The sequence below is a fragment of the Eleutherodactylus coqui genome, chromosome 3 (assembly GCF_035609145.1).
Source record: "Eleutherodactylus coqui strain aEleCoq1 chromosome 3, aEleCoq1.hap1, whole genome shotgun sequence".
NCBI classification, from domain to species: Eukaryota; Metazoa; Chordata; class Amphibia; order Anura; family Eleutherodactylidae; genus Eleutherodactylus; species Eleutherodactylus coqui.
The window spans coordinates 222,524,180-222,548,596 of NC_089839.1; the positions used below are offsets into that span (position 1 = coordinate 222,524,180).

At 44.7% G+C, this 24,417-nt stretch overlaps 1 protein-coding gene across 1 annotated transcript in view; it reads left to right on the forward strand.

Annotated features, from left to right (window-relative positions):
- Positions 1-10,681: 10,681 nt before the first annotated feature.
- GRM7 (glutamate metabotropic receptor 7) overlaps positions 10,682-24,417 on the forward strand; it is a 402,867-nt gene continuing 389,131 nt past the window's right edge. The window contains exon 1 of the mRNA XM_066596970.1: positions 10,682-11,293. Coding sequence (XP_066453067.1) covers positions 10,787-11,293 — 507 coding nt within the window. The 5' untranslated portion in view covers positions 10,682-10,786. The remainder of the gene's footprint in view (positions 11,294-24,417) is intronic.

Genomic DNA, 24,417 nt, shown 5'->3' on the forward strand with positions numbered 1-24,417 from the left:
CCATTCTTGGTGATCCAACATTAGCCACAATCAGAAAGACTGCGCTTTCCGCAGACGCTACAGCTCAAACCTCCAGCTTTGACATGACAGAAAAAAATCAGGGCAACTTGTAACAAACTAATTAACTTGCTCTTTATTTACTAAGCCTTTGAGTTAATTACTGCACTGGGGAGGGGGAAGGGGGTTCAGAATCTGCATAAGCCACTCCTGTATTGTATCATTTACATGTAATTTGCTTTGCAATCAGCTCAATGCAGAATGTAATGACAGGAGAACATTAGTGGTCTGTGTCTGACAAACTGTTTGACAGCTGGAACTTCTACAGAGGCCTCTGCATTCTGCTGCGAGGAGGAAAGATTCCTGCAGACATGAAGGGCAGGCGACGAGCTCTCAGCCCACACAGGTTACATGAAATGCCTCACCTTTCGCTCACGCCAATCCTCCGGTGATCTGGATATGGCCTCGGCATCCGGGTGCCAATTCAATATCCACAGAGAATTCATCATGAAAAGAAACTTCCATCGCTTCTACTCCCTGTGTTCTGCCCGCCTATATTCTGTCACAGGACAAAAAGCTGAAGGAAAGATGAATTGTAACCTGTCCTCATCATTACACAGATGAAGTGCTGGAACAGGGAAACAAATGGCTGCTTCTAGTCACTGACAATGGAGAACTGGAAGAAAATGAAGAATCTATCTATCCATCTTTTATCTATTTATCTTGTATCTATCTTTTTTCTGTCTATCTTTTATCTATCCATCCCATATCTATCTATCTATCTATCTATCTATCTATCTATCTATCTCATATCTATCTATCTATCTATCTATCTATCTATCTATCTATCTATCTATCTATCTCATATCTATCTATCTATCTATCTATCTATCTATCTCATATCTATCTATCTATCTATCTATCTCATATCTATCTATCTATCTATCTAATCTATCTATCTCTCCTCAACATTGAAATCGCAACACCAGGAAGGAAAATTGCATTATGGATAGACATGCTAATGATATGCAAATGATGAAAAATGGAAACAAAATATTCAAAACATATTCGATTTATTCAGTATGGAATATAAGTGTCACCGGTGGTTCTATGAACAAATTAACATAACGCTGAGCTGTTGGTGTACCTGGAGTTAAGGCTAGAGGGGTCTGGCTACTGTACATTTTGTCACCCCACGCGAAAGTCCTGGGAGTAGGACCGATGTGACATCCCCTCATGAAAGCCTCTTTATGGGGTTGCTCACATTGTCTCCCAACCAATCTCCAGCTATCGTTGCAAATGAGACAGGAGCACAACTCATCGCTGCAGAGGATAGACCCCCATTCCAGCCTCCATTGCCGTCTTGCTCTGCATCATGATAGCCTTTGAGAGCATTTGCATGAGATCATTGGATCACCTGACACTGGATGTCTGGCTCGTAGCCCAATATTGTGCAGGTGCCTTCTGATGGTTTGTGTAGACACTGTTAAATTCTCTAGGCTTGGGATGTGATGTCCAAGTTTACTCACAGTTCAGAATAGATCAGCACGTGCTACCCTTCTAATCTAACAATCTGTCCATGCAGAGGTTCAACTTTATGTGCCATCAAACCCCTAAATCATGATGTCACCTCCATCACAGCCCCAAACCATGAAGCCCCTCCACAACAATTCCAAACCATCATGTCACATTCACCACAGCCCAAAACCATAATACTGCCTCCACTGTGGCCACAAACCATGATGATCCCTCCACTGTAGCCCCTAGAGTAATATAACAGGACACACCAGGGGAGAATAGAACAGTCCTAAATTTTTCTCATCTGTAGATAATAACTGGGAACTGATGTACACCCAGAATTTTCGTTTTTGCAGCCTTTTCCAGCTTCATGTGTCTCTATAATACATCTTCTGAGATCTTCTGTAAGTTGTTTGCATCAAGGCATAGTTCACAGTTACCAATTATTGAGAAGAACAGAGTCAGTAACCAGGCTTCGTGTGCCTTTATTTAATATGCAAAGCACCTGGAAAACCAGCACTGCCAACCCCATCTTACCATTTTTCAGCACAAAACATAATTTAAGGTAAATAAAGTGATTTGCATTGTTGTTAGTTATCACATTGCCTATCCCATAAGCACAAGTTGTCTCAAAGTGCAGCAATCAATAAAATACTTAGCCTGTTTGTTGACGGTTTCCTGGACAGCATAAAAACAAATTAAAACCAAGTTAAACAGCAGGGGGTCATGGATATATAATACCAAGATGCTATAAATGTTGTGTTACAGTTATTACTTCTGCAGTAGCTTAAACCATGCAGCTGGTATAGCTCATTATTTACAGGGAAGAGGCTTTAAGGGTTCATATCGGCTGTAGATTTCATTAAGATTATAGGAAGCCAACCTTATTGATACAAAAGAACCAAGACAAACCTTTCCTGTGGTGGCTTTATGGCGGGAGCAGGGAAAGAGAACGATTTAAAGAAGAACAGGTTGAGTATTATCCATGTGTATTTCCAGAGCCCAGAAAGTGCCAGCCTGGTCCTGTACATTGCAGATGGTGTTTCCAAGACAGCAGCAGGGTAACCAGTTAAGTGGAAGATCCTGGAAAGACAAGTTAAGCAAGAAGGAATGTCCAAGACTAATTAGCTTCAAAGGTGTCATCCCCTTGCTCAGCGCTCCATGGTCGGGGAAGAACCAGCTGTCAGGAAGCGACGTTCCAGACTGCGGAAAGTGACAATAAAGTATCAGGAAAAAGAGGGATGATTGCTTCTAGAACCATAGATGACAAAATATGGCATTAACTTCTCAGAAATTTAGAGGGCTACGCCACATTGGTATCATGTTTGATTCTGCCCACTCTCTTAAAGGACCAACATATGCTCCCTAATCCCATCCCCCGCCAATCATCAGCCATCATGTGCTAAATTAGGCATGCCTAAGCAACTGGTCTCATTAGCCATTGTTACAAAGCCCTATTTAGTCTATTTTCCTGGTTCTTACCCGTGCCTGTTTGTTTAACCATTCTATGCTCCCTGACCTCGGCTCTGTGATGTTTGCTGCCTACCCTGACCTTTGGTTTGGACCTCAATGCACCTGTGCTGTCAGCCCTGACTTCAGCTTGTTTCCTCACCACACCCTGTTCAGGCGTACAGGTACAGCTACAGGTACCGCGCCTCGGCCCAATGCAGCATCAGCAGCCATACAACTGGGACTATCTGTGTGTGTTATGGCTTGGGTAGCCTGTAGCAAAGCAGATATTTCATTTGGAGTCGTTAAGCATGAAAACCAGGATTTCCCAGGTACTGCCTCCTCAGATAGCCCAAACTCAAACCAGTGTGTGGCAAAGCAGATCCAGATCTGTCTGCCTGACAAATACAAAGTCGTCAAGTCCCGTTATTATGACTTCCTACTTTCAATGTTGCAATGCGTAGCCTATGAAGGACGTAACATGTGGTGGGCTGTCTTGGCGGGTATATAAGATGTGCGATAGGCTGTCTGCTCACATTACACTCGTTATCATGGATAAAAAGGCTGACAACATGGAGACTGCGGAGCACCGCGTGCCACTGATGTGAGAACATTGACTATGAAGGTGCATGGAGACCGACTGAACGCTATAGTGAAGCAACTCACCATAAAAATGAACCAGAGGTTACCAGACATGTATCTAAAACAAGAGTTCAGCGAACCCTACTGCGTATGGAGCTCCGAAATAGATGGACGGTCACTGGAGCTACTGTAACAAAGATGTATCAGAAGAAAAGGCTTCAGATTCCACGGCTGTATCGGAATTGGACCACCGCTGATTGGCAAAGGGTTGTCTTCTCCGATGAGTCACGTTTTCTGCTTCATCGAACAGATGGACATTGGCATGTCAGTCAAGAAAAATCAGAGAACAAACACCCTGCAACCATTGCTGGAAGAACACAAGCTGGTGATGGCAGTGCAATGGTCTGGGGAGTTTTTTCATTGCCTTCTCTGGGCCCGCTCCTCATGTGGAAGGAACTTTGAACCAATTTGGTTATGAATCCATCCTTGCAGATCACATACACCCATACATTCTCTTTGTCTTTCCTGCGGCAGATGAGGTCTTCCAGCAAGACAATGTAACATGTCACATGGCTAGAAATGCTGACAGTGGTTAAAACTTCCAAGTACTTTCCGTGCCCCCTAATTCCACAGACTTAAACCTAACTAAGCATCTGTGGGACCATCTTAATCATCATGTTTGCTGTACGGATCCTCCCCCACGCACCCTCCAGCAGCTGTGGGATATACTGCAGTTAGCATGGCTAGATACCTGAGACCACCTACCAGCACCATACTGAGTCACCCCCAGCCTGTCTAGCTGCCATTTCGCGGCACTGGTGGATACTCTGGATACTAGCTGGTACTCATAATAATGTGACTCGACTCTGTAGGTTCCATCTGGATTCTGTTATGCCCATTAGCATTTTCCCAAACAAAATAGTCTGCACGGAACTTTGGACGCAGATGTGAACGACCCTAAAAGATGCAAAGGACAAAAAAAATGTATAGTTTGTCATTCAATCACTGGGAACCTTTACACTGGGCAACAATCAGAAACAACCTTCCAAAATATGATTGTTTGCCTGATCATTGGCCCGTGAAAAAGGCATTTAAGTATCTCCAACCGATGATTAGCGGAACCTTCAGAGAGACCAAAGGAGATGAAACTGTTAAAGAGAAAATACAAAAATATCACCTGAACCTAATAATGAGGCGACAGGACATGGCACAGCGGGAGATTATAATGGCGCTCTCACCTACCAGCTCCACACTATTACCTCTCGGCAGGCTGGCGACAATTCAACACTTGGGTGTAATATAGCAAGAAGGAGACAGAATTGAAGACACTCAGCTCACACATGTCTGGTGTCATCTCTATGGAGAAATCAAGATGTAAACCCATTATGAGGTTCTGCTGTAATCAGTGTGCGTAGAAAATGGAGGCAGCGGCCGTTGTGTGCAAGGGATGGCGTGAAATATGCAGAAAATATAACTAGAAGGATTCATAAGAATGGACAGAGGAGGGGAACAACCCCAGCAACCTCATCTGTATCGTCTATACCCCACTCCCACAGACCAGTCCTCTCCATGGGGAAAATGTAATATCTGCTTGCCATTTAACCTCTTAGTGACATTCTTCTTTTTTTTGACGTAAGAACACAATGATTTTGGGGGATTTTCAGCTCCACTTTTTAAAAGCCTTAACTTTTTTACTTTACTGTGGACATGGCCATATGAGGGCTTTTTTTTTTACGTGACGAGCTGTAATTTGTTTAGGGTACATATACTGTATTGTATAAGTTTTATTAATTCTTTTTGGAGGGCAGGGAAAAAGAAAAAACATCAATTCTGGCATTGGTTGATTTTTGTTTCTTTTTGTTTAAAGTGTTAATCTTGCAACATAAATTACATGATAATGTTTTTTCTGCAGGTCAGTACGGTTACGACAATACCAAAATTATATATATACCATAATTTTGGTAATGTTGTAATTGTACTGACCTGTGGGTAAATATATATTTCGTTTTTTCCACTTTTGCACAATAAAAACCCATTTTTGGAAATGTATTTACTAATACTATATGAAGACACCTACAGTGTATAGGTTCATAATTAGGTTCATAATATAGGAGCACAATGGAGGCACTAATATTGTATGAGGGTACAATGAGGACACCAATACTGCATGGTGGAACTAATGCAGTATGTGGGCAAAAAGAGGGCACTGACACTGTATAGGAATATAAGGAGGACAATAGTAATGTATGTGCGAATGATGAGGACACCAATACTGTATGCAGGCACTGTATCAGTGCATCGCCAATGTGGTGCCAAAATTCAAATAGGGTTAAAAAGTGAACCTGGAAACTACAGGCCGGTAAGTCTTACTTCTATTGTGGGTAAAGTGTTTGAAGGGTTGGAGGACCTCAAGGAAAATAGCTGTGTAACTCTGTATCAGCATGGGTTTATGAGGGGTTTCTCCTGTCAAACCAATCTGATTAGCTTCTACAAGGAGGTAAGTTCTAGACTGGACTGGGGAGTCATTGGATCTTGTGTATCTGGACTTTTCCAAAGCATTTGATATTGTGCCACATAAAAACCTGGTATATAAAATGAGAATGCTTGGTCTTGGTCTTGTGTATAAGTGGGTAAGTAACTGGTCAGTGATAGAAAGCAGAGGGTGGGGTATCATAGGAGGCAGTATTGGTAGGGTTACTAGTGGGGTGCCACAGTGGTTAGTATTGGAGGGGTCACTGTTACTATTGTGGTACAACAGAGACCATCATTGGAGGGGTTGCTGTTACTAGTGAGATACCACAGGGGACACTATTGGAAGGGTCACTTTTACTAGTGAGGTACTACAGGGCTCAGTATTGGAGGGGGTCACCATTACTAGTGGGGTATCACAGGCAGCAGTACTGGAGGGGTCAGTATAACTAGTAGTTTACAACAGGAGACAGAGCTTTAACACTGATAAATGTAAGGTTATGCACATGGGCAGAGGAAATACATGTCACCATTACACACTAAATGGGAAACCACTGGGAAAAGGACCACTGACATGGAAAAGGACTTGGGGATTTTAGTTAACTGTAAACTTAACTGGAACAACCAGTGTCAGGCAGCTGCTGCTAAGGCAAATAGGATTATGGGGTGTATCAACAGAGGTCTAGGGGGACATGCTGAGAACATTGTTCTTCTTTACAAGTCACTGGTCAAACCACATATGGAATATTGTGGGCAGTTTTGGGCACCCGGTACTCAAGAAGGACTGTATGCAAATGATCACAGAAACACCAACCGCAAACAGAAGAACTAACAGAATTAGTACCTGATGTCCTAGAAGATGAAGCTGAGTGGGCACTGAATCAGCTACCAAGTTGGAAAACCCCTGGAATCAATTTCATACTCGCTGAGCTGCTCAAGCCCTGCCAGTCCAGATGTTAACAGCACTCTGTTGCAAGATTTGGGAAACCAAATTGTGTCCAAAAGATTAGACAAGGTAATTTTTCATGCCAGTTCCCAAAAAAGGTGACCCAAAAGAATGCTTAAACTACCGCACAATATCCCTAATATTGCATGCAAGCAAAATCTTACTGAAAATTATACAAAACCGCTTAACAGCGATAGTGGAACGGGAACTCCCTGATGCACAAGCCGTTTTTCGCAAAGGAAGAGGAACAGGAGACCAAATTGCAGATCTCTGATGGATCATGGAAAAGGCCAGGAAATCCCAGAAGGAGGAGTACATGTGCTTTATCAATTGCAGAAAAGCATTTGATTGCATTGAAAATGACAAGCTGTGGCCAGGCCTAGGACAAATGGGAGTCCCGGGACAACTCAAACAGTCGTGGTATGCGAACCAAGAGGCTACCATCAGGACCTCCAACACTAACATAAAATGGTTCAGAATTGGGAAAGGCATACGCCGAGGCTGCATCTAATTCCCTGCATTGTTCAACCTGTATGCAGAGGCGATCTGGAGGCAAAACAATTTAGAAGAATCTAACATCGAAATCAAGATCGGTGGCAGAAACATCAACAATCTCAGATCTACAGATGATACAACCTTGCTAGTAGGAAGTCTAGAAGTTCTTGAACAACTGATACTAAAAGTTAAAGAAGGAAGTGTAGAAGCCGGCCTGTACTTTAATATTAAAACAACTAAGATCATGATAACAGCCGGTGATGGTACAAGAAAAAATCTAAATTAACAGTGAAGAAATCAAAGCAGTTCAAGACTTCATCTTCCTCGGATTGAAAATCAGCAATGGAGAATCAGGACCCGAAATAAAGCAACAAATCATGCCAGGTTGCAGCGCAATATTAAGTATAGATAAGATCTGGAAAAACAAAGACATAAGCATTGAAGGGAATGCCGGATATTCAATGCAATCATCTTCCCAATCGCAACTTACGGCTGTGAAAGTTAGAAAATGAAGAAAATGGACTGGTAAAAGATTGATGCCTTCGAACTTTAGTGCTGGAGGAACCTCCTACGAATTCCTTGGACCACCAAGATCACGAACAAAACACTCCTAGACCGCATCAAACCAAAGTTTTCATTGGAGGACAAAATTACGAAACTGAGACTCTCATACTTTGGCCGAGCCAATTTACTGGAAACACTGATAATGAGTAGAGTGGTCAGCAGCAAAAAAAGACCTGGCCGCCAAAGAAGTGCGGACTTGATACCAACTCTGTTAAGGGTATAATGAGGACACTAGTAATGTATGCGGGCACAATGAGGACACTAATGCTGACACGATTACTGTATGCTTGATATTACAACCCTTGTCACACTTTCCTCCTCACTTTTCGAACAAATCCCCACCTCTTGCCATCTCTACACAGACACTCCATCCTGTGGGGTGCATCCTAGACATTAAAGGCATTGCACCATGATTGACTTTAATCACCTATCATAGGTGATAAAGTCTGATGGTGGGGGTATCACCACAGACATCCTCACTGATCCTGAAAGTGGTCATCTTGTGTCTCCCTTTCCTCTTCATTACGGGATCGCTGCGCCCCCCATAGTGAGAAGGAGAGTAAATGGAGCAGCAGCAGTTGCACATGCGTTGTGCTGCTCTATTCATCTTTAATGGAGCTGGTGGAAATAGCAGAGTACAAGTGCTCAGCTATCAACGTCAGTCCTACTGAAGATGAATGGAGCAGCAATGCGCATATGCCACCATTGCTCCATTCACTCTCCTCACTGTGAGTGGTGCAGGGGTCCCACAGTGTGTTAAATTTTGCAGAGACAAGTCATGACTGAAAGAAATTGTCATGGAGTATGGTCCGGATGGAGAACAAAAGTAAATGACTGCAATCATAAATGATGTAAACTGTGAGTTACTGGATTTAATTGTACTATAATTACCCATAAGGTCTGCAGGCTATACATATATAAACATTTAGGTTGACCCCTGGTCTAAAATTTGCCCTGGGAGCCATAGGACTCTAGTTATACCCATGACAAGGCATATTCGCTTTAGGCAACAGCTCTCTTGTTCATAGACTGGTGTTGCAATATTGAATTAAATGAGACTGAGCTGCAATACCAAGTATCACCCATGGACAAAGGGTTGCAATATCAAGCATTGCCCATTCACAAGTGGGGTGCGGATCTAGCAGGAAAAAACAAGCACAGCCTGGACAACTCCTAAAGGTCTAAAGTTTCTCAGGAGTCAGGAGGATTCCACTCTGTGACAACGGGGGCATTCAGAGACACCAAATAATTCTCTCATTATTAATTAAGCATTGGAACTAAGTGAATCTGGTCAATGCTGATGAGGAAACAAAGACAAAAAGTGTAAATTAATGAAGGAAGGGTGGAGGTTGGGTTGGAAAAGTTACAGAAGTTAGCACTTCTAAGACAGGCTTAACACTGAGGCAGACCAGGCAAGGCAGGCATGATATCTAACACAAGGGACTTTATAGAAGACAAGCACAATACAGAGAGGAAAAATGACCCTCATTATCTGCAGCAGCTGTTTGTTCTGGAACACACAGGTAACAGAACCAATTGTAACAGAACATCCCCATACTAATACTGGGCAATAGAACAAATACATCAATTACCTCCCTATCTATCTATCTATCTATCTATCTATCTATCTATCTATCTATCTATCTATCTATCTATCTATCCGTCTATCTATCTATCTATCTATCCGTCTATCTATCCGTCTATCTATCTGTCTATCTATCTGTCTATCTATCTATCTATCTCATATCTGTCAATCTATTTATTTATTTATTTATTTATCTCATGTCTATTTCATATCTATCTATCTATCTATCTATCTCATATCTATCTATCTATCTATCTCATATCTATCTCTCTCGTATCTTTCAATCTATCTATCTAATGTCTAGTTTCTATCTCTCATATCTATCTATCTATCTATCTATCTCATGTCTATTTCATATCTATCTCATATCTGTCAATCTATCTCATGTCTATTTCATATCTATCTATCTCATATCTATCTATCTATCTAATATCTGTCAATCTATCTATTTATCTATCTCATGTCTGGTTTCTATCTATCTATCTATCTATCTATCTATCTCATGTCTATTTCATATCTATCTCATATCTGTCAATCTATCTCATGTCTATTTCATATCTATCTATCTCATATCTATCTATCTATCTATCTATCTATCTATCTATCTATCTATCTATCTATCTATCTATCTAATATCTGTCAATCTATCTATTTATCTATCTCATGTCTGGTTTCTATCTATCTATCTATCTATCTATCTATCTATCTATCTATCTCTGCATTACTTGCAGGAGGACCTCACGTATTAGAGGTATTAGACCCCCATGTAATATCTACCTACCGATCTCTGCCTCTCTATGTCTCATTTGCAGCAGGACCTCAGGTATTATTCCCACATTCCAACCATCCCCAGAACCTGCGACTTGCAATCTCTTGCTCAGGACCTGGGCAGCTCTACATGCTCATGATCACACAAGTAACAGCTGAGAGAAAAGCTTTCAAGACCCCCAAATACCCAAGAAAATGACATAAGACGCAGCTACGTGATGACATGAGGGGGGTGGGCGGACCAGCCTCTGTAGGCAGCTTTAAAGCTCTGGATGTGCAGAGGCAATCACTGTGCTGTCAGAGGCAGCAGCGCTTCATAGGGAAGAGGCTGCTCTTCTAGTGACTGGGGACCCTCACAGCTGGAAGACCACCTCCAGGAGAAGGAGGACATTCCCTTCCCTCCAGGGGCAGCCATGCTGACTCCGGGGGGCGCTGGGCTTATACACCTGCTGCAATTCTCCTCCTGGCTGGGCTGTTGGGTTTGTGTAGTTCTGGTAGCTGGACAAGAGCCATATGCGCCTCATTCTATCAGACTGGAAGGAGATATCACTTTGGGGGGTCTCTTCCCTGTCCATGCTAGGGGTCTTGCAGGAATGCCATGCGGGGATATAAGGAAAGAGAATGGGATCCACAGGCTGGAAGCCATGCTATATGCCATAGATCAGATCAACAGTGACCCGGAGCTTCTGCCAAACATCACCCTGGGGGCCCGGATCCTGGACACCTGCTCCCGGGACACCTATGCGCTGGAGCAGTCCCTCACCTTCGTGCAGGCTCTCATCCAAAAGGATGCATCTGATGCCCGCTGCACCAACGGGGAGCCGCCGGTCTACGTGAGACCGGAGAAAGTAGTGGGAGTCATCGGGGCATCGGAAAGTTCTGTGTCCATCATGGTAGCAAATATCCTGCGCCTCTTCCAGGTAGGAGCCGTCCACCTGTTAGGAGCTGTCGTCTTGTGTGATGGAAAGCAGTGCAATCGATAGCGCTTCACATGTTGCTTTTCTCTTGGCGTTGATCTATGAGCTTCCAGCAGAGGATTTTGCATCGCTTATCTGCTATTTCTTGTGCACTTCTCTATTTTCTGCCTCTCCCTTCCCTCTGTATAGTTCTACATCTAGGATCATGTCATGTACCCCCCTTGTTGCTCTTGCACAGACCTTCTTCTCTTCTTGGGTGTCATGTCTTTGGAGATATATATGACCCAGGGTGGCCTCCTGATGGCTACTACATAATGCTTTTGTCGGCACTTGCTCTGATTCTGCACGGTTTTCTTGCATTCACTGGTGTTTCTTAAGGAATTTGCAAATGTGGGGGCAAAATAGTCTGCGATGATGAATAATTGTTAATATGCATCCCATAAATAAAACATCCCACCCCATGTCAGTACTGGAGCCGGCAGATTGCTGTCTTTAATGAGATTCTTCTCCTTTATTGCTAATCACTGACCATTGCTCATTATTAGCAGAGCTCTCTTGTCGCTGCTGTGTGGGAGATGACTGTATATGAGTGTGTGGGTGTAGGTATGTGTATAAGGGAATGTTAGAAGTGTCCATGACATCCCTCACATGATCTGTAGGATGTTTTAACTCATAGATTCCTGCTGGGCATCTGCTAATATGATGGAGTATACAGTAGCATTAGCCCCTATGTCATATAGTATATACTGTAGCAACATTAGCTCCTCTGTCATAGAGTGTATAATAGCATAACCCCCTATATCATAGAGTATATAGCAGCATTAGCCCCTCTGTGATAGAGTATATAGCAAGACCAGCCCTTATGTTGTAGAGTATATAGCAGCATAATCCCCTATCTTATAAAGTATATAGCAACATCAGCCTCTATGTTATGGAGTATATAGCGACATCAGCTCCTATGTTATAGAGTATATAGCAATATTAGCTTCTCTATCGTAGAGTCTATAGCAGCAGCATCCCCTATGTTATAGACTATACAGCACACCTTGTTCTTCTTGGTAGCCTCCCTTATTCAACTGTCTCTTTAAGTTATGTAATTGTTTCTCCAGTCTGATGAAAATATTCACCGATGATGATGGTGAAACTTAATGATTGCAAATGTCTTCTATAAAGGACATCATCATTTAGTTGACATCTACCGCACTTTGGATCAAACACTTGTAGCACAATGCAACTGTATGCACTGGATGAATGGCAGGTCTGCAGAGTCTACAGAAGATATAGCAGTTCTTTCTGTGCATCTTCTGATACAAGCTACTCACAGTTTCATTCTCTCTCCCCTTATGCAATCCTTGTATCCTGATTCTTTATCAGGTTGTTACAGCAGCCTCTGCCGGAGGCGAGTGATGGAGAAAGCTCTGTCCGTGGTGCTGAAGTCCAGCAGCCGAGCTGCATCTGTGTATGTTAACTTCTAGCCATTTCCTCCAATATGTAGCTGTTATCTCCTGTCTACATGTAGCATCACCATGCTCCTGTCATAGCACCAGGTCTGTCTCTCCTGACTGCTGTTGTAGGGCAGAGATGCCACTAGGAAGAGGCGAAGTCTGCTGGAAGACACTTTCTCAGTATGCAATATCCTCAGATGTTAATACATTCATCAAGTGCATAACTAAAATTCTATTTACTCAGTCCTCATCCCTCTACGACGTTTTACTCCCACATCCCTGCCACAGTATTAACTGTATGCACTGCAGCTCAATGCACATTATGGTGTTATAGCCATACAGATATACATAGAGAGAGATATGAAGACATATTGTTGCATCTTCACCTAATTGCATGGCGTTAATTAGGGGCTCCAGTGTATGTAGCTCACTTCACTCATACTCTATTGCATTGCACTGTGATATACACAATGCATATACTGGATGTGAGATCCTCAACTGCTCTTCATTCCGACAGACTTAATTCTGCCATCCTCACCCACTCTGGATACATTTAATCACACACATACAGATGGCTCATCCTCTGTCTGTCAGTGGAGCAGTGGATAGAGTCTGCCTTGGTATTTCTCAGCCACCTGTCTCTTGTATCTTGCTGTAATGAATTATCATTGTATATTGAGTCTCTACCTATAGACGACCCCCTCTCACTGATCCAAGTGTTTATTAGAGACATAAAAGAGTTTATTTCTGCAGTGAACGATTACTGCACAGAGAGCTGGAGTCCTCAGACATGATCATTAATTACAGATCTACCTGAGTCTGCTGAAGATTCATCCAAGTGCAGCTCAAGGCTTCATATAAAGAGTTTACACTGTGAGCAAGACAACATTGTACTAGTGCTGCAGTAAACTAGCATGTGTAGTGTGGGGGCAGATGATTGCTCTCATACCACAGAACTTATAGAATAATTATAGAATAATGTAAATTTCCTACATCTGTCCTCTACTACTACCCCTTCACTGGTCTTTGTAGTCCCTGCAGCACTAATGAAATCAAGGCTTGTTGTTTAACTCCTTTAAGACTGCTCTGTTGTGCCAAATAAGCTTTTTTTTAAAGAAACCACTAGAAGCAGTGCAGAGGATCTGTCATTCTCCAGTCAGTGATACTGGATTTTTATGTGTAGCTGTATATATAGTAGTGATTTACTCCCATGTAGACCAGGCAGACAACCTGTAGCTTCACAGTTATTGAGCTGCAGCATAAGCATGTTGTAATGAGGGTTGTAAGCTTTTTAGATAGATGGTGTAGCTGGAGAAGAAGAAACCTCATCTCTAAGCGTTTTTGTCTGTGTATTGTTCCTGCGACTTGCCTCCTCACTATCTGCCTGTTATTCAGTTCTTGTTTCCAACATAAGGACTTGATGAGTCTTTTTTTCTAATTCTTGATCTCATGTTTTCTTCTTTCTTGTCTCACTTTTCCTATTGTATGGTCTTATCAATCATTTCTTGTATTTCTTTTTACCTTTTACTGCCTTTATCTTCTGCACTCACCATCTACTTTCCCCAGCTTTTATCTCTTCTTTGCCTATATTTTTCTTTTTTCCCTCTCCTTCCTTCATTTTCTTCTTCTCCTGCCTCCCTCCTTGACTTTTCCTTCCTTTCCTATTTTTTTTCCATTTTACCCCTCCTCTCTCAGTCTTTTTCCTTGACTTCTTCCTTTTATAGTTCCCCCACCTACTTTTCTACCTCCATTCCTTCTATTATTCCTCTCCTATCTCTCACACTCATTCTTATACACCTATGAATCATGCTTTGTGCTCTCCCATCTTTTTCTTTCTTTCTTTCTTTCTTTCTTTCTTTCTTTCTTTCTTTCTTTCTTTCTTTCTTTCTCTCTCTCTTTCTTTCTTTCTTTCTTTATCTTTCTTTCTTTCTTTCTGTCCCTTCCTTCTTCCCTTCCCAATCTTACACTCTCTCTTACCTCCTATCATTCATTCTTTTTGCTCCTCCAGCCTTTCCTTCCTTCCTTCCTTCCTTCCTTCCTTCCTTCCTTCCTTCCTTCCTTCCTTCCTTCCTTCCTTCCTTCCTTCCTTCCTCCCTCCCTCCCTCCCTTCCTTCCTTCCTTCCTCCCCATCTCACACTCTCTCTTACATCCCTAACATTCATCCTTTTTGCTTATCTTTTCCTTAAACTTCCTTCCCCATTTCACATTCTCTCTTCTCCCCCTTTCATTCTTTCTTTCCTCTCACCTCCCCTCTTTCATCCCTTCCCCACTCTCTACCTCTAGAAGCTGTCAATGGTCAGAAGCCCTCCCTGATTCATTCATTGCCTCTCCTCCTCCTCCCTCCCCTCTGCCCCATGTTCCCTTCCTCAGTACTATCTTGCAGCCAGTAAACCTCACTCCATTAATCACATCACACTGAGTTTCTAACAATAAGAGGTCTCCCTATAGTCTGAAGACCAGAGAAAATACTGTTAATTTTTCCCCGCCCACTGGCTGCTGATCCATTACAGCCTCTCACTTATTGATAAATCACCGCTATTCCCTCTTGCGCAGCCTTCGTAAGGTTAACACTTTCCAGAATCCGCAGGTTCTACAAAGGCAGAGACAAAGTAACTACCTGCCACTGAGATACATCTTATGTAATGTTAACCCTTTTGCGCTTCTTACCTGACAGCAGAACCATATATTATCCACCTGTTAGTTAGTGACTATACATGATTTAGATTTACTACATTGGTGACCCTCATTTCTCAACAATGTGCTGCCAAGGGGGCGCCAACAACCCATTTTAACCACAGTATGTTGTAGAAAATTCTAGCTATGACTTTGAACATGAAATATCTCTAGAGGCACAGAGGTGGCAGTCACACCTGGTCCCCAGAGCCTGAAGGGCCCAAAGCTCCCTCGGTCTTATAAGAAGACACTAGTGTTATAAATGGCACATGGTAAGTTGGGGGTTCTAGTTCAGCATATAGGACAGCAGTGATGAATGGCAAGTCTTTTAAGTTAAATCTATAAGCTTGTAGTGTTGATCCAGAGGGGCAAAAGTCCCTATAATGGCATAAAAGAAATGCATTAAAGGGGTTGTCCAGGATTAGAAAAACATGGCTGCATTCTTCCAGCCCCACTCCTGTCTACAGGTTGTGTGTGCTATTGCAGCTAAACTCCATTGAAGTGAGTTGGGCTGAGCTGCAATACCACACACGACCTATAGACAGGTGTGGCACTGTTTTTGGAAGAAGGTCATTTTTTCTAATCCTGGATACACCTTTAAGAGAGCAATTTTATACATATGAGGGAAGAGGGGGTGCATGTTGCATGAGCTACAGTTAGCATCATTTAGAGATATGCTTTACAGCAGTCTCATGGACCATAGACTTAACAGACTGGAGAGAACATATTGACTTCTATGGAAGAGTGTTGTGGACATGTTCTGTAACATGTGCAGAAGGGGGAGAAGGTGAGCTGTGACCATTGCATATTGTCTTTTATGGTGAAGTGCTGTGAGAATTCTGTATGCCTTGTGCAGATGTGGGGAGGAGATGAACTTTCACCATCCCCTATTATGAATGGTGGATCCTGTGTAACCTATATATATAAGTGTCACATTTCTTTGTAATCCTGCTTGTGATGATAACAAGATTACTGCTGAAAAGTTTTCTCTACAAAACAAAAAGTGTCAGACTATTATTAGGCTTAGTGATCTGTTTGCAGGGAGGGAGAGGAGATGAGTTGTAACACCCTCTATTGTGAATGAGTTATATATGTGTGTGTGTTTCCTTTCATTGTAATCCTGTTTGTAATGATAGTGACATACCTGCTGAAAAGTTTTCTCTACAGAACAGGTAATTTCAGACTATTATTAGGCTCCCCTAGAAGGAGTTGTAGGAATGGAATGAAACTTTCTGTGTGTGATTATAACATTGATATAAGTAAGTGATTACAATATCAAAGCAAAAGGGTCATTTATTGTGGAACAATCACCCTTAGATGGGAGGCTCTAGTACCCTGTTGTAGCACCTCTGGCTTGGATACGAGATGCGATACGGGGAGTATGGAGGCGCTAGTACCCTGTTGTAGCACCTCTAGCATATGGGCAAGCATGGAGGCTCTAGTAATGTGTTGTATCGCCTCTAGCTTGGATACAAGATGTGATATGGGCAGGCACGGAGGCTCCAGTACCCTGTTGTTCTGCCTCTAGCTTGGATACAAGATGTGATAAGGGTGGGCACGGATGCTCTAGTACCCTGTTGTTCTGCCTCTAGCTTGGATACACGATGTGATACAGACGGGGATTGTTCTTTTTTTTTACGAAGAGTGTATGAAGGTTTAACCTGTTATTGTACTCTTGCTTTTGACTCCTGAAAAGCTTTCTCTACGGAACAGGAAGTGTCAGACTACGATAATGAAGCCCAGTGGTCAGTGTGAGAACTGCAGGATTTTACAATTTTGTTAAACGGTACTCAATGACATCAAAAATCATTGCTTTATACATGTGTTCCTCTTATGATCACACATCCCCTTTAAGACAAACTAAAATGCACCAAATAACCAAATGTGTGCGCCTTGTAATACATTTGCCATTATTCACCCCAACGAGCTTCAGTTTTAGACCGGAGCATGAAACCCCATTCTTAATGAATGTGGCCCACAGGTTTAGAATGCAATTTTATATGCATCGCGGGAGAGTGCAGCGAGCGGAGAAGGGGGTGTAGTATCCGAGCTTCTATCATTAGAACGCTCTTTGCTTTCCAGCACCAGCTTTAGTCTTGATCGATAAGTTGCATTTCCAGGATGATGTGCGCTCCGCGCCAAGGACTCCGGGGCCGAGGTGCAGCTAATTACTGTAAACCTGATGGATAGCAATTTGCACCATTATACTGCTGCTGCGGAGGAAGTTGTGCGAACCCCCTGGGAGGCCGGAGTCAGTGCTGGAGATGACACCATTGTCTCCGGACCCTGGTGGAAGAAAATGAATTCACAACTGGAGATTCAGAAGCGTGAAGTAATAATGAACTGCAAATCGCAGCCAACCGGGGTCAGATTATGGAGTGACAGTGAGCCGGAAATAAGAACGGCTCCGCTACGGAAATTGGCTCCGAAGATTTACAAATATCTAGCAATTTCTATGCATTAACCTGAACATCAGCATAACATTTGCTTTTCAGCGAAACATGGTTTATTGCTCCCAGTTATCAGCCATTTCAGGCCAGGCAAAGGCTGACTGTAGAGCAGGTGGGTGCAAATGATTGTTCTCAATTATCAGCTATACCAGGAGAGAGGTTGACTGCTATCAGGTGTATACCATCTATTGCTCCCTGTTATCAGCCATGTCAGGTTTGAAGGAGGCTGACTGTGGGACAGATGAATACTATTTTAGGCCAAGGTGACTGTAGAACAGGTGGATGCAAGTTGTTGTTCCCTGTTATCAGCCATTCAAGCATGGAGAGAGGTTGGCTGCTATCAGATGAATAACATCTATTGCTCCCTGTTATCGACCATGTTAAGTTGAAAGGAGGCTGACGGTAGGACAGATGCATACAATCTATCTGTTTGTGTTAGGTCGGAGTCACACCAACACATGCGCATTTGCGCTGCGTTTTTTACACATCGGGCATTGCATATTTGCGTGCGCAATAGCGTTTTTTTTTACTGTACTTTAAAAAAACAGCAGTGAATACGCGCACAAAAAAAACGTATATGCCTCAAATATGCATATGTACAAACGCTGCATATTTCAGGGGCCAAAATTGGATACGCTCGTGAGAATAATCTCTTATGGCTCCTTCACATAAGAGTGATGCTTTAACGCTAACGAGAACGTGAATTAATTGTGCTTTTAGGGTGCATTCACAAAAGTGATCATGTAAATAACCTAATGAAATCAATGGGTTATTCCATATCGCGATTGGACAGAAGTCACATGGGAAAATCGTTCAGCCATATGTACATGACCAAAATTCTCGCTGGAGTTCTGTCCACATCTGACACAGATACAACTCGCACTCGTTTGAATGGGTTTATTCACACAAGCGTTTTTTTGCTCAAGCTTGAAAAATCACTCCATGTCCTATTTTTGCATGTCTCACACAATAATAGGACATGCAATGTATAATGTCCCACACCTTGTACAGGGATTGGATGGACTGTCCGTGTGGTGTGCGATGCGAGTTGCGCCTGGGAACCTTGGATGCGACTCTCTCAGCCATGTGAATACGGTCTAAGTTGTTGTACATTTTTGCACAAGTCTAGCTTCTGTAAAAATTGCAACGTTTTGGTCTTTTTGTGCCCCACATGTCACTTTTTTAAAAATGAGGGGCGTGGCCTCCCATGAACCGTTGGATTTACTATAAATTAGGCCAGAAGCTCACAAAGCTATAGTGGTACCTCACGCCACAGTCTGGTGCATGGACTGGCTGAAGCTTCCTAATAGATTTGGAGCACATCGCTCCAGGGGGCTCTTTATTTAGGACATCGTGTAAAATGGCGGTCTAGGTGAATTTTCGCCTTCATTTCCATTTTGCAGTCTCATGATTTTATGATGTCATGATGCAAACTGTTACGTCACTGAAACCCTAGATACATGTATAATCCCTGAGCAAGAAGAAACACTTCCACCCCCCTAAAAAAAGAAAAACAAAACTGCGCTCCCTTTGAGTAGTCTGCGCTGCTTCGCTTGGGCCGGTTGTGGGACACATCTCCATGTCTCCGAAGTAATATCAGAGGGCAACAAGAGCAGAGAGATTCCATCTGACTTTTCACCCTCAGACGGCAATTTTCTGAAATTAAATTAAATGTGCGCAATTCCAGACTAAAGAGCTGAAGACGGAGCCGCAAGTTTCATTTCTGAGTGTACAAAGGTGACAGAGACAAAATGGAGTGACAGCGCAAGACGTCTCAGGCCATTTACTTCATACATAATTACTTCTAATGTAAGAGACCAAGTGGAGGCAGCAAATGAGGGAAGCAAGTGGAGGAAGTGGGTGCAAGCAAAAAGTGGAGGGAGGAGTGCAGGGAGCAAGAAAGTGCAATCAGCAAGTGGAGGCAGTAAATGTACGAAGCAGGTAGAAGGGGGTGCAAGTAAAAAGTGCAATCAGCAGATGGAGGAAGTGTATGCAGGCAAAAAGTGAAGGGAGCAGAAAGTGAGTGCAGGGAGCAAGTGGGAGCAGAGAGTGAGTGCAGGGAGCAAGTGAAAGCAGAGAGTGAGTGCAGGGAGCAAGTGGGACCAATGAGTGAGTGCAAGGAGCAAGTGGGAGCAATGAGTGAGTGCAGGGAGCAAGTGGGAGCAATGAGTGAGTGCAGGGAGCAAGTGGGAGCAGAGAGTGGGTGCAGGGAGCAAGTGGAAGCAGAGAGTGCGTGCACGGAGCAAGTGGGAGCAGAGAGTGAGTGCAGGGAGCAAGTGGGAACAGAGAGTGAGTGCAGGGAGCAAGTGGGAGCAGAGAGTGAGTGCAGGGAGCAAGTGGGAGCAATGAGTGAGTGCAGGGAGCAAGTGGGAGCAGAGAGTGAGTGCAGGGAGCAAGTGGGAGCAATGAGTGAGTGCAGGGAGCAAGTGGGAGCAGAGAGTGAGTGCAGGGAGCAAGTGGGAGCAGAAAGTGAGTGCAGGGAGCAAGTGGAAGCAATGAGTGAGTGCAGGGAGCAAGTGGGAGCAATGAGTGAGTGCAGGGAGCAAGTGGAAGCAGAGAGTGAGTGCAGGGAGCAAGTGGGAACAGGGAGTGAGTGCAGGGAGCAAGTGGGAGCAGAGAGCGAGTGCAGGGAGCAAGTGGGAACAGAGAGTGAGTGCAGGGAGCAAGTGGGAGCAGAGAGTGAGTGCAGGGAGCAAGTGGAAGCAATGAGTGAGTGCAGGGAGCAAGTGGGAGCAATGAGTGAGTGCAGGGAGCAAGTGGAAGCAGAGAGTGAGTGCAGGGAGCAGGTGGAAGTAGAGAGTGAGTGCGGGGAGCAAGTGGGAGCAGAAAGTGAGTGCAGGCAGCAAGTGGGAGCAGAGAGTGAGTGCAGGGAGCAAGTGGGAGCAGAGAGTGAGTGCAGGGAGCAAGTGGGAGCAGAGATTGAGTGCATGGAGCAAGTGGGAGCAGAGAGTGAGTGCAGGGAGCAAGTGGGAGCAGAAAGTGAGTGCAGGGAGGAAGTAGGAGCAGTGAGTGAATGCAGAGAGCACTTGGGAGCAGTGAGTGAGTGCAGGGAGCAAGTGGGAGCAGTGAGTGAGTGCAGGGAGCAAGTGGGAGCAGTGATTGAGTGGAGGGAGCAAGTGGGAACAGAGAGTGAGTGCAGGGAGCAAGTGGGAGCAGAGAGTGAGTGCAGAGAGCAAGTGGGAGCAGTGAGTGGAGGGAGCAAGTGGGAGCAGAGATGGAGTGCAGGGAGCAAGTGGGAGCAGAAAGTGAGTGCAGGGAGCAGGTGGAAGTAGAGAGTGAGTGCGGGGAGCAAGTGGGAGCAGAGAGTGAGTGCAGGCAGCAAGTGGGAGCAGAGAGTGAGTGCAGGGAGCAAGTGGGAGCAGAGAGTGAGTGCAGGGAGCAAGTGAAAGCAGAGAGTGAGTGCAGGGAGCAAGTGGGACCAATGAGTGAGTGCAAGGAGCAAGTGGGAGCAATGAGTGAGTGCAGGGAGCAAGTGGGAGCAATGAGTGAGTGCAGGGAGCAAGTGGGAGCAGAGAGTGGGTGCAGGGAGCAAGTGGAAGCAGAGATTGCGTGCACGGAGCAAGTGGGAGCAGAGAGTGAGTGCAGGGAGCAAGTGGGAACAGAGAGTGAGTGCAGGGAGCAAGTGGGAGCAGAGAGTGAGTGCAGGGAGCAAGTGGGAGCAATGAGTGAGTGCAGGGAGCAAGTGGGAGCAGAGAGTGAGTGCAGGGAGCAAGTGGGAGCAATGAGTGAGTGCAGGGAGCAAGTGGGAGCAGAGAGTGAGTGCAGGGAGCAAGTGGGAGCAGAAAGTGAGTGCAGGGAGCAAGTGGAAGCAATGAGTGAGTGCAGGGAGCAAGTGGGAGCAATGAGTGAGTGCAGGGAGCAAGTGGAAGCAGAGAGTGAGTGCAGGGAGCAAGTGGGAACAGGGAGTGAGTGCAGGGAGCAAGTGGGAGCAGAGAGCGAGTGCAGGGAGCAAGTGGGAACAGAGAGTGAGTGCAGGGAGCAAGTGGGAGCAGAGAGTGAGTGCAGGGAGCAAGTGGAAGCAATGAGTGAGTGCAGGGAGCAAGTGGGAGCAATGAGTGAGTGCAGGGAGCAAGTGGAAGCAGAGAGTGAGTGCAGGGAGCAGGTGGAAGTAGAGAGTGAGTGCGGGGAGCAAGTGGGAGCAGAAAGTGAGTGCAGGCAGCAAGTGGGAGCAGAGAGTGAGTGCAGGGAGCAAGTGGGAGCAGAGAGTGAGTGCAGGGAGCAAGTGGGAGCAGAGATTGAGTGCATGGAGCAAGTGGGAGCAGAGAGTGAGTGCAGGGAGCAAGTGGGAGCAGAAAGTGAGTGCAGGGAGGAAGTAGGAGCAGTGAGTGAATGCAGAGAGCACTTGGGAGCAGTGAGTGAGTGCAGGGAGCAAGTGGGAGCAGTGAGTGAGTGCAGGGAGCAAGTGGGAGCAGTGATTGAGTGGAGGGAGCAAGTGGGAACAGAGAGTGAGTGCAGGGAGCAAGTGGGAGCAGAGAGTGAGTGCAGAGAGCAAGTGGGAGCAGTGAGTGGAGGGAGCAAGTGGGAGCAGAGATGGAGTGCAGGGAGCAAGTGGGAGCAGAAAGTGAGTGCAGGGAGCAGGTGGAAGTAGAGAGTGAGTGCGGGGAGCAAGTGGGAGCAGAGAGTGAGTGCAGGCAGCAAGTGGGAGCAGAGAGTGAGTGCAGGGAGCAAGTGGGAGCAGAGAGTGAGTGCATGGAGCAAGTGGGAGCAGGGCGTAAAAATAGAAAGTGCAATCAGCAAGAAGAGGCAGCAAATGTAGGAATTAAGTGATGGTCAGCAAGAAAAAGCGGCATGTGGAGGTAGAAAATATAAGAATCCGGCCTCATTCACACTACCTAATTACACAGCTAATTTAGACGTTAAAAAATCTGAAGCATTGGTTTCCAATGTATTCATTCAGATTAGCGATTTTATACGCGGAGTCAAAGGATAGGCCTTGCCCTATCTTTTGCCATGATATGCTGGAGGCTGCCATAGACTTCTATAGGAGCTGGAAAAAAAAGGAGTGGGGGGGGGGGGGAGTTTAGCAGCGCCCAGCGCTGGGAAAAGAACACAGGTGACCCTATTAAAGCATTAATAGTAATTCTGAGGATTTCTGCTGACTGAGGGATTTCCGCGTAGCAGCATAATGTTTCGTCGATGCGCAGCAGCCGGCCATGTGAATGGACAAGAAAACACTAATTTAGATCGTGACTTCATGACGGCTATTCTGCATTCAAACAATTTTTGCCCGCGATGCGAGAAGTGTAAAGGTGCATACGGTCATGTAAATGAGGCCTCAAGTGGAGGAATTGAGTGCAAGCAAAAAGTGGAGTTAACAGGTGGAAGCAATGGCTGCAAGAGAGCAGGAAGAAACAAGCAGTACAGACAGAAAGCCAAGCAGCAAGTGGAGGCAGCAAGTGTAGCAAGGAAGTGGTGGGCAGCAAGAAGAAGCAGTATGTGGAGGCAGCAAATGTAAGAAGCAGGTGGAGGAATGGAGAGCAGGCAAAAAGTGCATTCGGCAAATCTAGGAAGCAAGTGACGAGGAAGTCAATACAAGCAAAATGGAAGTGGGGAGTGCAAGGAGCTAGAGAAAGCAATGAGTGCAGGCAGAAAGTGCAATCAACAGGAAGAGGCAGCAAATGTAGGGAACAAGTGGAGGAAGTGAGCGCAAGCATAATGTAGTTTTCAGTGAATAAGGCCTGCGATCTTCCGCCACGGGGGCCGAAGGGGGAGCGCTGACAGATCTCAGCAGTGAGCTTATCTAACAGATATAAGACAACTGACATCCGCTCTAACAGATAGGCTCACTGCGGAGAATCGAGGCAAATCACAGCATGCCGCGATTTAGATCCCACGAGGGTAGAATCGCTATGATTCTCCGCTCATGGACGCCGGTGCTGCGCTTTCCATAGCAACGCGATGAAAAGCTTCACACAGCGTGATCCACCGGCGATTTATGGCCAGGGGATTATCGCCCGTGGGCATGCAGCCTAACTGTATTTGTGGTAAATCTGGCTACAAGTGTTCAGTTCCTCTCCAGCTCCCCCACAGGGTGTATGGTGCATTACACATCAGAATCTATGGGCTATCTGAGCAATGCTTGTAAATGCTGGGTCATCCAGAGCTCTTTGTAGCCACTCTGGCCGACTGATGAGGATCCTGACAATGACATCCCCTCTATTAACTCAGAATGTGAAAATGCCTTTTCTCACCTTACATCCCTTTAAATGTTACTTTTTAACTAGAGTTTCATTATGGGACATACAAGTCCCATTAGTCGACAACCAGAGATCTTTAGAATGACCCCCCTCCTTAATCAGGTGCGTGTTACTGAAGGAAGATCCCTTTCCAGAACACCGATGCTGTTCAATGGAGAGCAGCCACATGTGTGATCCCCTCTGTATTGTGGGCTCATTCATGACGGACCCTTATGGACTTCAATGATGTGTGATTCACATACGATTCTTTTTTTTGGGACACTGTAGGGCCTGAGGGGGAAGTAAATGACCCCCAGCACTCTCTTTGTGCAATGCTTTGAATCCCTGCGCCATTCTCTTCCCCCTCAGGCTGTCCACCTGAC